The sequence below is a fragment of the Sylvia atricapilla genome, chromosome 21 (assembly GCF_009819655.1).
Source record: "Sylvia atricapilla isolate bSylAtr1 chromosome 21, bSylAtr1.pri, whole genome shotgun sequence".
Classification (NCBI taxonomy): domain Eukaryota; kingdom Metazoa; phylum Chordata; class Aves; order Passeriformes; family Sylviidae; genus Sylvia; species Sylvia atricapilla.
Window position 1 is genome coordinate 1507796 of NC_089160.1, and position 12929 is coordinate 1520724.

The following is a 12929-nucleotide window of genomic DNA, read 5'->3' on the forward strand; positions in this document are numbered from 1 at the left end:
GGGGTTGGCTCTCACTCGGAGAGAAAAGCAGGTGGAAAGGGTTTTGCCTTGTCTTTTGATGCCTTAAAAGCATCAATTCCCTGATGTTTGAAGGCAGGAAAGGAAGAAAAGGGAGGAGAAGAGAATGAAAAGGGGAAAGAAGAGGGAAAGGGAGAAGAAGAAAAGGAAAAAGGGAGGAGAAGAAGAGGGAAAAGGGAGGAGAAGAAGAAGAGGGAAACGGAGAAGGAGAAGAGGAAAAGAAAGAAGAAGAGGAAAAGGGAGAGGAAGAAGAGGAAAAAGAGACAAGAGGGAAAGGGAGAAGGAGAAGAGGAAAAGGGAGAAGATTTCATAAGGTGGACAACCCTAACAGGATGCTGTGGATTGTCCTGGGTGGGAGTGTGGCCTCAGGAATGTTGTTGCCCAGCTGTACTTTCCCTGAAGCAGTGTTCCAGGGCTGGAGCTGATGGGATTAGCAGAGATCCCGATCCATTTCCATGCTTTTATCCCCTGCACACACCCCCAGAGCATTCCTGCCAGCACAATCCATTGCTATGGAGACCAAATGGCACCAGCTCTGAAAACAGGAGCTCAAATGTCAGGAGCTGCATTGCTGTGATGCTTTACCTGGGCTGATTCACCTCTTGCCTGTGTGATGTCACATTGACACAAATCCAGCCGCCTCCCTGGTGGGATTTATCCCTCTGAGGATTCCTGTCACTCCCCCCTGACAGCTTTTCCCTGCTGCATTTCTCCTGTTTGGATAAAGAGTTGGCACAGGAAGGTTTCCTCTCTGCCCCTTCTGGGTTTTCTCCTGACACTCTGAAGAAGTCAACCTCCGGCCAGATGTAGAAACACAAAAATTCCACAACAGCCTGCTCTTTGGAGATTTCCAGGCAAAGCTGGACTGCTCTCAGGGTCCTGAGACCCGAGACCCCAGCAGCAGGGTCCTGAGCCTTTCTGTGCCAGGCAGAGCCTGCAGTGAGCTGTGCTGTTTTCTCCTCTGTCCACACAGGTCTGCCTTTCCCTGGCCACCCCTGACTGTTGGAGGTCCAGCTGAGAAAGCTTTTTTATCAGCTGCCTTTTCTTTCTTGTTGAATCTTGCAGACCCTCAGGGGCACAAAGAGCAGTTCCAGCGGTGCAGAGCACCCCAAAGCCCTCTTGTCTGAGGACAGGACACCCCTGGGTGCTCCTGCACTGATAAGTGGACAAACAAGGCTCCAAAGCCTGTGGAATAATCTAGAGAGGTCAGGAGGGAGTGTGGGTTTAACAGGGGAGATAAAGTCACCCTTGTTAATTGTGTATCTCTCCCTATCAAAAACATTTACCCTGGATCCTTTTCAAAGTCTTCCTTTTCTAAAACAGAACTGTTCAAAGGCTTAGCGTGTTTTCTAAACCAGGGTGGCTGCATTTATTATTTTTGCCCAAATCTCACTGTTTATTTATCCTGCATTCATTCCTCTGTTGAGTTTAAAATTTGCCAACAGCACACACCACAGAGTGTCAGTGTCAAGAGTTTAGTGAGGATGAACCTGATCCTCTGGGCTCTCTGTTAGGCTGGACTGAGCAGCTCCGAGCTTTTCCTCCTGTTAAAACAGAGCAGGGAAGTTGGGAATATTTTATGCTGCTGAAGTAGAAAGTCACAGCAGTGGCTGCAGCGAGAGATGGGAAGATTGACTGGGATAACACCACTGGAATCAGCATTCAGGGAAGCACAGGGAGCACAGAGGGATTTAATGATAGGATGACTCTGGTGTCAGGTTCCATCTCATAATATTATCAGGCTACTGCCAAGCACTGCTTTAAAATCCTCCCAGAGACTCTATAATCAAGTTATTGTTGAAGATGGCAAAAGGTTTGGTCTCTGCTCAGCTGTCCTCCCCCAGCTCTTCCCCTTCTCCCCCCAAACCCAGTTCTCCTCTGTCGCTCAGAAATCCCTGATCTGGCTCTGGCCCAGCCCCACGAGATCAGCTGAGGCTCAGCTGATGCACTCTGGGCTGGGGATGCTGCATCCACGTCCCATCACTGAGGGCTCTGCCAGGACAAGCTGGGCCTAAGGCGAGGCAGGAATACTGAAATGATGGATTTAGCTCAGGAACAGCAGGCATTCGTGTCCAAACACAAAGAACACGACCAAAACACAGCCAGGATCAGGCTGCAATCCTTCCTCACCTCCTCAGACAAACGAGGCATGGAAACATGTTTGCTCCAGGGCAGCATGGAGCTCAGAAATAATAAATACATTTATTGTTGTGTCATGCAGCACCTTACACCTGAGCTGAGCTGAGCTCTCCAAACTAGAAGTTGGAATGAGTTATGTAAAGCACTTTTTTTTTTCCAAGGATTATGCACTGTGCTGACAGTAGCAAGGACTGGAAGGGGAATTGTGAGAGGCTGTGGATCTGCAGTGATTTCCATCCCACTGCCTTTGGACAGGGACAGCTGAGCCTGGCCACACGTGTGAGGGGACACGAGGGTGGCTTCAGCCTGGGAAAACTTTATTTACCTGCACTTTGTGTTTCAAAGTGCTTCCAAACAGTGAATTCCTGAGCCCAGCCCCTGGAGTTCTCCTTGCCAGCAGAATGCTGATGCACTGGTGCTGCCAGAGGGGAACCCAGGATGAAATTCCTCCTGCACAACACTCAGCTGAAAATGCATTAAAGCAAACTGTGAATCAGTCATAGCTACCAGAAGGGGAAAAAAAATAACCCTTTTATTTCTTTAATTGCAGAAAAATTAAAGTAAAAAAAATAACCACTCTTACACTGAGCCTCATTAAACACCTTTGAAATCTCCTACAAAGCCCTGAAGCTCCTACATGTTATTAGGAGATAGAGTCATGAGACAAACTGCTCTACTTGGCAGCAATCAGCCCAATTTCTCATCTTTCCCTAAACACAGCTTCTGAACATGGCCAGGTTTCCTCCATGGCCAGAAAAGTCCATTTGTTTTTCCTACTGAGAGCAAAACTACTTGAGTTTCTTTCTGCTGCCCTTGGGGCTGGGATCTCGCCCTGCTCAGGGTGATTTTCCCGCAGCCATCCTCCTTTCTCCACAGCCCTCTTCAAGTCATCGACCCCAAAATTTAGATTAACAGGAACTGGCTCCCTCTCACATAAAATAAACAGCTCCACTAATGGTTTCCCAGCTCTTTGATGATTTCAGTATTTTTCTACCTCCAAAACCTCTGGTTTGTTCAGTAGGAAGAAAAAAGCCTCAGTAGGTCCCTCAGGCCTTCAAGCTACTGCAGGGTTGTCCTCTGTGGCATCTTCTAAACAATGCTGGCACCTTCAGAAAACTAAAATGGTTGTGGATGATTACTTAATATTCAGGCTGTGTCCCCAGACAGGACACCTTGTGCAAGGACAAATGAGTTCTCGGGGTGGTCACTGCACTGGGCAGCTGAATTCCAGCTGAGTGCTGTGGTTATTCCCACCCTCAGTGCTGGGCCCTGCTGGGAGCACTGGGACAGATTTATCCAACCAGTGCCAGCCCAGCAGAAGCCCTGACCCAAAGAATGGCCAGCTTTTAATGAAATTATTTCATTGCACAGCCCTTAGTGGCTTCTGGAGCTGCTCAGTTGTGTGATTAACCCAATCCAGCCCCTCCAGTCAGGGAGTGTTGATTGGGGGTTTAGGGAGAAGGTGTCTGCCTCACGCTGGGCAGTGTCACCAGGTGGCCCAGGTGTCATAAAGGGGATTTTGGTGTCCCCTGGAGCCCCAAGCACTGAGCTCTGAGGTGCCAAGGACAGATGGAAAAGGGATGAGCAGCCTCCTGCCCAGGAGCAGCTTCTGTACAGGCACAGCAGGCACAAGTGGCAGGGACAGCAGCAGGGAAGGGAAAAACACAAAGCCCCATGGAGAGCTTTAATTAGGAAGTGCATTTAGATGAAAGGAATAGTATTGGAAGTTAATTGCATTTTGGTTAGATAGCGAGGGACACGGCTTCCTCCTGACCTAACCCATCAGCTTTCCATGGAGAAAAAGGGAGAAGCTTTCCTTTCTGGAGCAGAGAGGAGCTGGCAGCGCTCAGGAGCCCTCCAAACCCCAGCCTGATCCCAGCCCCAGGCAGAGTTATCCCCAGATATCCAATCTCCTGAGCCACGGGGCAGGAACCCAACAGGAACACTTGCTGGGAGTCCACAGGGGGCTGAAATTTTCCCCTTGTGAGGCCAAACCAAACCCTGATAACTCAGAGCTATGCAGGTTGGGGGCCAAATCAAACAGATACTCTCAAGCTTCTCCCTGTCTCCAGTTACAGCTTTAATGCCTGGCAAGTTGGAAGCCAGAGAAACCACGGAATTGTCTGACACGAGTCGGTGGAACCGAGCAACAAAAAGAGGATTCCATAAATAAACAGTGAGGCAAAGTTGTGGTTGCACTGCTCATGTCAGGGAAGAGTTTATCTGCAGAAAAACTGTTTGTGTAGAGCATGGACAGATGCCAAACCTGTAGGATACATGAGAAGCTTCCACTCAAGTTTCTCTCTGGACAATGAGGAAAAATTTAGTTGTGACAGCAAAGGGTGCTACACTTTCTGTTGAAGTGCTCAGGGTTATTATTTCTTTCTGCTCTGCCACTCCACAGCTTTGGTTTCAGTGCCTTGTGTGGGTCTAAAGCACAGAGGAGCAGCTTTGTTCTGTGAACTCTGCAGCAATCACAGACCCCAGGCTCATTCCAGACAAGCTCTTCCAGCTCAGGCTCACCTCCCAAAGCTGGAGATGCAAACCTGCCACGGAGAGCCAGCCCAGCACACTGAAATCACCCGGAATGAACCAGCCCGTGTCTCAGTGCAGCTCATCAGAGCTGCAGCTCTGTGTTTTGTCTGAATTTGGCTGCACAGGAGCTTCATGACTGACACACAGAACATCCTCATGTGTTCCCCCAGAGCAGAGAGCTGCAGGTAGACAATCCACAGGTGGAACCTACAGGCTGTTCCTGCGGCTGTGCAAGGAGCAGAAACCAGTCTTCTACTCCAGCCAGTGCTCTGAACACCTGGGATCTTTCCAGAACCAGCAAACATTTTAATTTTATTTTTTTTTTTAATATAGTGGCACTGGTTCTTTCAGCCAGTGACAATATCTGCAGCTTGTGGGAAACTTGAAGCTTTATACAAGGTCCAGATTCAGAGGCAAGAGAGCACAACTTGTACAGTCCCAGCAGGGCAGATTTACCCACTCCAGCTGAAAGGAGCTGTGTGTGGCCATCCAACCTGCTCTCTCTGCTCCACCATCCCCAAACCATGGCACACACACAGCTCCTCTCCTGGATCTGCTCTTTCCTATTCAGTGACTCTCTCCAGTCGCTGTGTCCGGCTCCTGGCTGTTGGTTTGTTCCCTGGAGCAGGAACTGGCTCTGCTTTCTTCCTAAAGCACCCCATGAGCAAAGGAGCACTGCAGAAGTGCCAGTGAAATGAGTGTAATGAATTTACAATTATTTGATGAGCTGTTGACTGTTCAGATTTGGTTCAGGGTCATTAAAATGTAACTTTATCCTACTTTAAACACATATGAAGCACACACACGAAGTGCTTGGGCGCTGCCCGATTTTTAGCTCTCCCAGGCACACTCAAGTCGTTCTGAGCTGAGGTGAGTCTGTGGCTGAGGTCCCTCCCCAGGAGCTGCAGTTTAAGGCTCCTGAGCAAAGTACAGCAGCTCAAAAGCCACTCTCACGCTGGAATCCTTTCGAGAACCCCTCGATTGTCCAGGCCAATGAACTGCTCAGACACCAAGGCTGACAGAACATTATCTTTAAGGCAGCCTATGACAGAAAGAACCTTTCGAGCTCTCCACAAGCCTTGAGACCACCTTGTGTGATACAAATCTTCTCAGGGTTCTCCTGCTTCTAACCCTGAGGCTGCTCCATGTGATGGAAGTTGCTCTGTCCCACCCTCCATCAGATGGAATAAAGGCAGACAGAGACAAATGGAATGCTGCAAAGCACTGCCCTCCACAGCCCCTGGGCCAGGAATGATAAAGGGCTGGGGAATATGAAAGGGATTCTGCCCTGCCCTGCCTGAGCGTGTTCAACACACACTCTTGCTTTCAGTATCGGTTTAAATTAGAGTCTGTCAGAGATTATTCAGTATTTCATCCCTTGTCATGCTTCAAGAAAAGTCATAGCCTTCAGTTGTGCTCTCAGAAAAGTCAAATTTTTACTGACCTGTGTCAGAACAATGAGGGAGGATGTTCCTGTGTGTACAGGACAGGTGCCTGTACAAGTAAGAGATCTGCAGTGCACCGAAATGTGGTGAGCTGAAAGGACAGGGCAGCAGGGCAGGAATTACTCCTCAGCCTACTTTTAAAACACAGAGTTATTTCAAATACCTATCTCAGATCCCTCATCCAGGAACTGTCAAAATGTCTTTGCAGAGAAGTGGCTAAAGCTAATTAGTGAGACTGCCCTTCAGAGATGTTTTGTAAAGCAGAAGGTTTAATAAAGAAAAGATAACAAAATAACAAACGTTAGAGAAAACAAAAAATAAGCCATGCACAGGTGTCCGAGAAACCTCTGACACCTTTGCTAAAACACTCCAAAAATCCTTTTTCTTTCTTTGGGCCCCTTCCCAAATACTGAATGTTTTAGGAGGGACAATTTGGCCTGCTGCCAATGAGGAGAGAGACAGGATTTGAAGAACAGTGACAAGGTCCAGTAGGTCCTTATCTCTTGCCGATTACTGCCAGGAGGGTATGGCAAAAAATTTAGGTAAACTTTCTAAAATGTCTAAACTGAAACCCTTTCTCTATTTGAAAACAGCTGCTGGGGGTGTGGGGTGCATCAGCACAGCCATTAACTGGGGTGACAGAGGGTCACACTTGTGGCTGCTGTTAGGAGCAGGAAAGGACGAGGCAGGCAGCAGGAGGTCAAGCAGGAAAGCTTCTACTTTCCTTTTCTGACTCCGTAATATATACAGTTTTACAGACAGGCCAAGATTGGCTACACAGGCAGCCACCTCTTCGACCTCGTTGGTGAACATCACCATCAATCATCTTCCTCCTCCCAGAGAGGAGAAGAATTTAAACAATTCTAAAAACACACATAGTTTACTTGAAGCTGCGTGAGAACAAAATGCAAACAGTGAAAAGCAGGCAAATTTGAGGCAACATGGATCCATCCCAATGTTTGTTCCCAACAGGAGGAGAGCCGTCAGCAGGAGCAAGGAATCCATCCTGTGTGACCACGACACCGTCAAGTACCAGCCGGCGGTGCAGGTGGAAGAGGACACCATGGACTTCCCCCTGGAGGACTCTGTGCTGCTGCCCATGGATCCCAACCTGGAATGCCACAGCCCTCCCCCGGATTACAACTCTGTGGTCCACTACTCGGCCCCCCCAGTTTAACAGTGCCCCAGCCCAGCTTTGCCAGGTCCTGCTGTGCCCCCAGGGCCTGGCTGAGACACGGAATTCTGCTGGGAGAACTTCACCTCTTTCTTCTGGCACGTCTCCGGCGTGAGTCAAAACTATTTCAGAGCATCTCCTCTCTTGTCTTTAAAGGCCTGCTGCAAGGTGTGCAGTGAATTAATGACATTGTGTCTGTCAGAGCCGTGGTGGGAGCTGGAACCCTGGATGCTGCCACTCCTTCCCCCTGCCTGGGGCTGCTCATTGGCACTGCAGACCCACAGGTTCCTGCATTCCCATTTCTCTGCATGCCAAGCTGGGTGGGAACACAGGATTCAAGCTGCTGGCCCTGACACATCCTGCAGGAACTGCCTGCTGGAAGGGATCTGTTAAAAACAGCAGCCTCACATGAGTGTTTTGGGCTTGGAGAAAAGCTGAAATTGAAACACCCTTCCTAACTTGGGATTTCACCGCCTGTAAATACTTCTGGAATGTTTTGCCATCCGAGCTGTCTTGGTTGCAGTTTGGATTTAATAATTTCCACTGCCCAAAGGATGCACTCCTAAAAATGATATGGCCCAGAGCAAGCTGGAAGTGCTCGTGTTCCTGCTCTTTTGGGCCAGCAGGGCACACAGGGTGGTTAAATCTGATGCCCTGGGCTTCCCCCTTGTTCAAAGAGCGGTTTATTCCACAGACATGCAGTAGGGAGCCTTGCTGGAGATGCATCTGTAATGGTTGCAGGGCAAAATCGCTGCCTTTAGTAAGAACCTTCCCAACTCAAACAGAATTTCCCAGCTCACACTCATACATTTGTGTGAATGTGCAGAAAACTCTCATTACCAGCATGAGGGTTACACAAAAACTCACACACGCCCTTGAGGCACCAGCAGGGCAGCAGGATTTTTATGTTTCCTTTCTGCACACAGGCTATTTACTAAAACAACACACAAAACAAAACAAAAAAAAAGGCATTTCCTCTGGATTCTGTGGCGGGTGCCCAAGGGTTGGACCCTGGGAACTCTGTCCCTGTTAAGCTGCAAACCCTGTGACACACATTTATCTCTGACTGTCTTGCCAAGGTAAATACTGTATCGTATGCAAAAGCCTTCCTGGGTTCAGGGTGATTCAAAGCTTTTGTCGCAGCGGGGCTGAAAGGATGACAAATTCTCACATGAGACATTCAGGGTGGGTTTGCCCTGCCCTAGAGCTGTGTGTGGCAGGGATTGTTACAGGTGCATCATCACAGCAGCCTCACAAATCAGCAAATAATCCTTAGCCTTTGGTGTGCTCTGTAACAATCCGAGTTGGCTTTAAAACTTAGCAATGGAAAGATCTCCAGGTTGCAAGGAGAAAAAAAAAAACCAGGATGAGCAAGATGTTCACTGACAGCGAGGGCTGAAACTTCCTGAGTTACAAATTCATCCATAAATGGCTCCTTGTGCAGCTTCCTCCAAGCTCTGCACAACCCTTCCCTTTTCTTCCTTGATTCGACTTCTCCAGCAGAAAGAGAATTTTCCTCCCTGATTCACACTGGAGGGGGGATGAAACCCAAAACGATGATGTTACCTTGGTGAAGACAGCTGCACACCCTCGCAGCAGCCAAGGGAGTTTTCTGCACGAGTGCTTTCCACTCATGTGGGCTACGCTGATGGAATCACAAAACAAGCCTCAGGTATTGTCAAAGGGGAAAACAAACCTCCCAAACCCCCACACCACGTTAACTGTGAACTCTCAAGCATCTGAAGGATGGGCTCTGGGGGGCTGCACTGCTGCTTCTCCTCCTCCACTTCAGAGTTGCTCATTAATCACCTGCAGTGATTAGTCCCTCCCGAGCCCCCTGCTCGTAGTGCACCTGCTCATAGGTGTGGGCTGTAGTTGCTTTATGGTCGTTTTGCACTGCTTTGTATTTTAGTAGCTATGTATTAAGTAGAGCTGGTCAGAGAAGAGAAGAAACTACTGGGAAAGAATTCTGATGAGCCCCAGGAAGCTCATAGGATTGGTTTTTTCATCAAACACTATTAGCTATCTATAGCTCTGATCGAGTAATCAATCAGCTCTTGTGGAAATAAGTTATTGATGAGGCAAAGGAAAAGAAGGTGCAGACAGAGTGTGTGGCCCTGCTGTTGACGGCCTCAGCTGGAGATGTTTGTCACTGCACCTTGAGCTGGAGGGTGAGAACACGGCGCTGAAACACCTCCACTGAGGAACTTTGTGGGAAGAAAACCTGCACGTGTGCTCAGTGTCCTGAGGAAGGATGGGAAGCTGGCTGAGCTTTTTTCCCTGGCATTCTGGGTGCTGGGTGAGCTGAGCACGTGGCCTCCCCGTGTCTGGAGGATGGGCTGAGGGGGTTTCTCCAGGAGCAGAGGCACAGGAGGGCCTTTGGGGAGCAGAGCCCCTCTGGCTCTCAGTGACAAACAGCAGCCTTGCCGTGCCCCCTGAGCTGGGGAAACAGGGCACAGGCTCCAGTGCTGGAGATGTTTGAACCCCTGCTTGCACTGACAGCCCCAAACCTGAGGGCTCCTCCGCAGTGGCAGACCCAGCCACGGAAGGAATGACTGATGTTTGGGCAGCTGTTTCCAACGTTAATGAGTGGAAGATTGATTTTTTTTTCCCTCCTTATAGTAAACGTAACAAGCAAAAGTATTGCCTAAAAAAAGTATTATTGAACGTATTCTATTTTATTTACTAATATTTTGTTTGTCCTTCTCTCACCTCCCTTAATTTAATTATTGTTCTCTTCTTCCAACGATGTATATAGTGTATCCTGTAGCAACAAATACAGTAATTCATTTATATGGTAATATTTGTAACATTTTAGTTTGGAGAGAAAGAAATACCCAGATGTAACAGAGTTAAGTATTGTACTAAACATTTCACTAATGCTTGCAGGCCAGGCTCCAGTTTACAGTGCCCCACTAGTGCCATGGCACAGCAGCTCTCTGGGCTGGGAGTGTCTCTGCCTCTCACTTCTTCTCCACATTGCTTAGTTCCAGTTAGGAAACAGGAATCTGGAGGAATTTGGCAGGTTTGTCTCATTCCTGGAAGCGTCACCATGTGCAGTTCGTGTTAAAGGGGAGGGATTTCCACTGCCTGGGTTTGAATTGGAGGCTGGTGGGTTGGCTAGAGGATCAGAAGGGGTAAATTGTTGTGATGATGTGATGTTTATTATTTTTTCAGACTTCTCAGGGATTCTTACTCAACTCCTGTCTGCCAGCTGCTTTCTCTAACCTGAGCTCAGTGGGTCCTGTATTAACCTGTACCTTTGTTTCCTCTGATGGTGCTCACTCCTACTGGTTTTGTGCTCCTGGAGCCCAGAGAATCAGGGCAAAGGAGCTCCGAGCTCTCCATGGAATCGTTTTGTCTCTTCTCCAACAGTCACCTCCCACTCTGGTGTCCAAGTGCCTTCTTGTTCTTGTTCAGGCTGGTGGTTGTGACAATCTCCTGGCTCCTCTTCTCTCTACTTTTCATCTGTTTCTTGTTATTTGCTCTCCCAGTCCCTTTGGATTGCTTTGCTCTGCCTTTCCCATAAGATCAGCTATAGGATCATTCCACTGCTGTTTATCCTGTGCTTGCAGAGGCTGAACTAGATAATCTAAAGCAACGTTTTCACATTAAATCCTCAATATATAGCCAAGGAAAACTAGGTTATATTAGTTTGTCTGGAAGTCTCTTTGTGTCCTTCCCTGAATGGATAAGCTTTTTTATCTACTGATTTTTCAATATTGGTGTCTGGAGCAAAATCAAGGCTGGTGACTGTGTGAATCTGATCTTTCCCAGAGTCCTTTCCTCAAATGATGAGGTTTCTGTAAGGTTCTCCCAAGTTATCCCCACAAGAAGGGGATCTCCAGCAAGATGTGCCCCAAATATCGGCTGGGGATATCAAGGAAGTCAGATAAAACTCAAAGTCTGAGTAATGGTGTCAAACAAACCCCCAGGGCTGAACACACCTGAGGCTCCTGTTGGCACCCCAGTGACACAAACCCTCCCTGCCTCACCTGCCTGGCAGTGCCAGGGCACCCCAGAGTGTCCAGGTGTTTCCCTCCGTGGATTTGCTCTCCTGTGCTCTGCAGGAATGTCAGTGCCATGTGAGCCTGCAGCTGGCCAGCTTTATCATTTATCCCCTCACTGACTCTCCACGTGTGCCTCACCTTTCAGAGCCCACCTGGCCCAGCCCAGCTCCGGGGTGTGAGCTGGGCTCCAGGATCCCTCAATGCCACCAGCACCAGGGGGACACTGTGTGCCAGCAAACTGCCACAGGGCAACAGAAGCATTATCAGGTTTCCCTGACCACAGGAATTGCTCAGGATCAGTATCATACTCACAGATCAGACTGCAGGTTTTTTCCTTATCATACAGAGAATAAAAAACACAAAAGGCAGCAATAATCCTTCTTTTTTTTTTTTTTTTTCCTCCCTGAAAATGTAATGGCCAAACGGTGGGATCCATTTTCTTGGGTTTTTACTACACCACAAAAGAACAGAAAGGATTTTGCCAAAGTCGTGGCACCAGCACCATCTTACACAAGTAAAATTCAGGGAGGGGTTTGGGATTTGGCCCTCTCAGGAGTCAGGCCGTGTACAGGGGACTGTGGAGGTGTTGAGCCCAAGCACTGGGTGGTTTGTTTGACACTGTTATTTCCATTTTTGTGAACACAGAATGGAAAATTTTCTGGCCTGGGATGATTGAGAACAATGTGGGATGCACTGAGCAGTGTCCTGTTCCCCTGGGAGCACTCAATTCATTTTTCCTTAGACCTTGAGTTGTCAAAGCAGCCCCTGAAAACTGGGGGAAAAAAACAGTAACTTGGGACCTACAGAAAAAAACTGAGGAAAACTGGGAAAAGCCAGGAACTTGGGACTTACAGAAATAAACCAAGTGCCATGTTCAAACCACCAAGGAATGTTTGTCTGCCATGTTCCTGTCTGAAGAATGTATGCACTGAAAACAATGCTTTCTTATGTAGTCAAAAATTGTACTGTATCTATTAACCAAAAAAAAATAAAAAGATTCTATATTTATACAGCCCAGGGCTCCTTTGTGTCATCTCTTGGTTTGAAAAGCCTTGTCCTTGAAGCAGAATAAAAATAAATAATGCAACAGTTTTGAGAATTTTTTTTTTTGAAGGCATAGATCTCATCCAAATTTCTACAAGGGGTTCCAAAGTTAGGACAGAAGCTGCCACAGTGCTCAGAGGGAACTGCCCACTGTGTTTGCTTAAAAGATTCACAGACCTCTGAAAAAAATGGGCAATCTGCTGGAGAAATGCACCAGAGCAGCTGCTGCCCACGGAACACAGGCATTGTGTCTGGTTATTTTTCAAATATCTCAATAAATGGGGCTGAGAGAGAAGAGAGAATCACAGAATTCTGCCTTCTCAGGACAGCCCATGGTCACCAAAGCGTGTCAGTGCAGAAGACAATCTGCAGAACATGAGGGCGTCTGGGGCTTGTTCAGCCTCAGAATTCCAGACCTTGTGTCGGATTTGGCTTGCCATAATATTCTAAAAAAGAACGCCATTAAATAAATATTTCCCAATACTGAATTCTCCTTTGAATAAACTCTGCCCTGTCGAAACATAGAATATTCCACGCTCTCCATTTGTGATGAAGGTTTAACAT

The 12929-nt window shown here is 47.9% G+C and overlaps 1 protein-coding gene across 2 annotated transcripts in view; it reads left to right on the top strand.

Moving 5' to 3' along the window:
• The window catches only part of LOC136370470 (vascular endothelial growth factor receptor kdr-like), a 126678-nt gene extending 116838 nt beyond the window's left edge, over window positions 1–9840 (top strand). For both annotated transcript variants that reach the window (XM_066333903.1, XM_066333904.1), the window contains exon 30: window positions 7110–9840. In XM_066333903.1, the coding sequence (XP_066190000.1) occupies window positions 7110–7314 (205 nt within the window). In that variant the 3' untranslated portion in view covers window positions 7315–9840. The remainder of the gene's footprint in view (window positions 1–7109) is intronic.
• Window positions 9841–12929: the final 3089 nt, after the last annotated feature.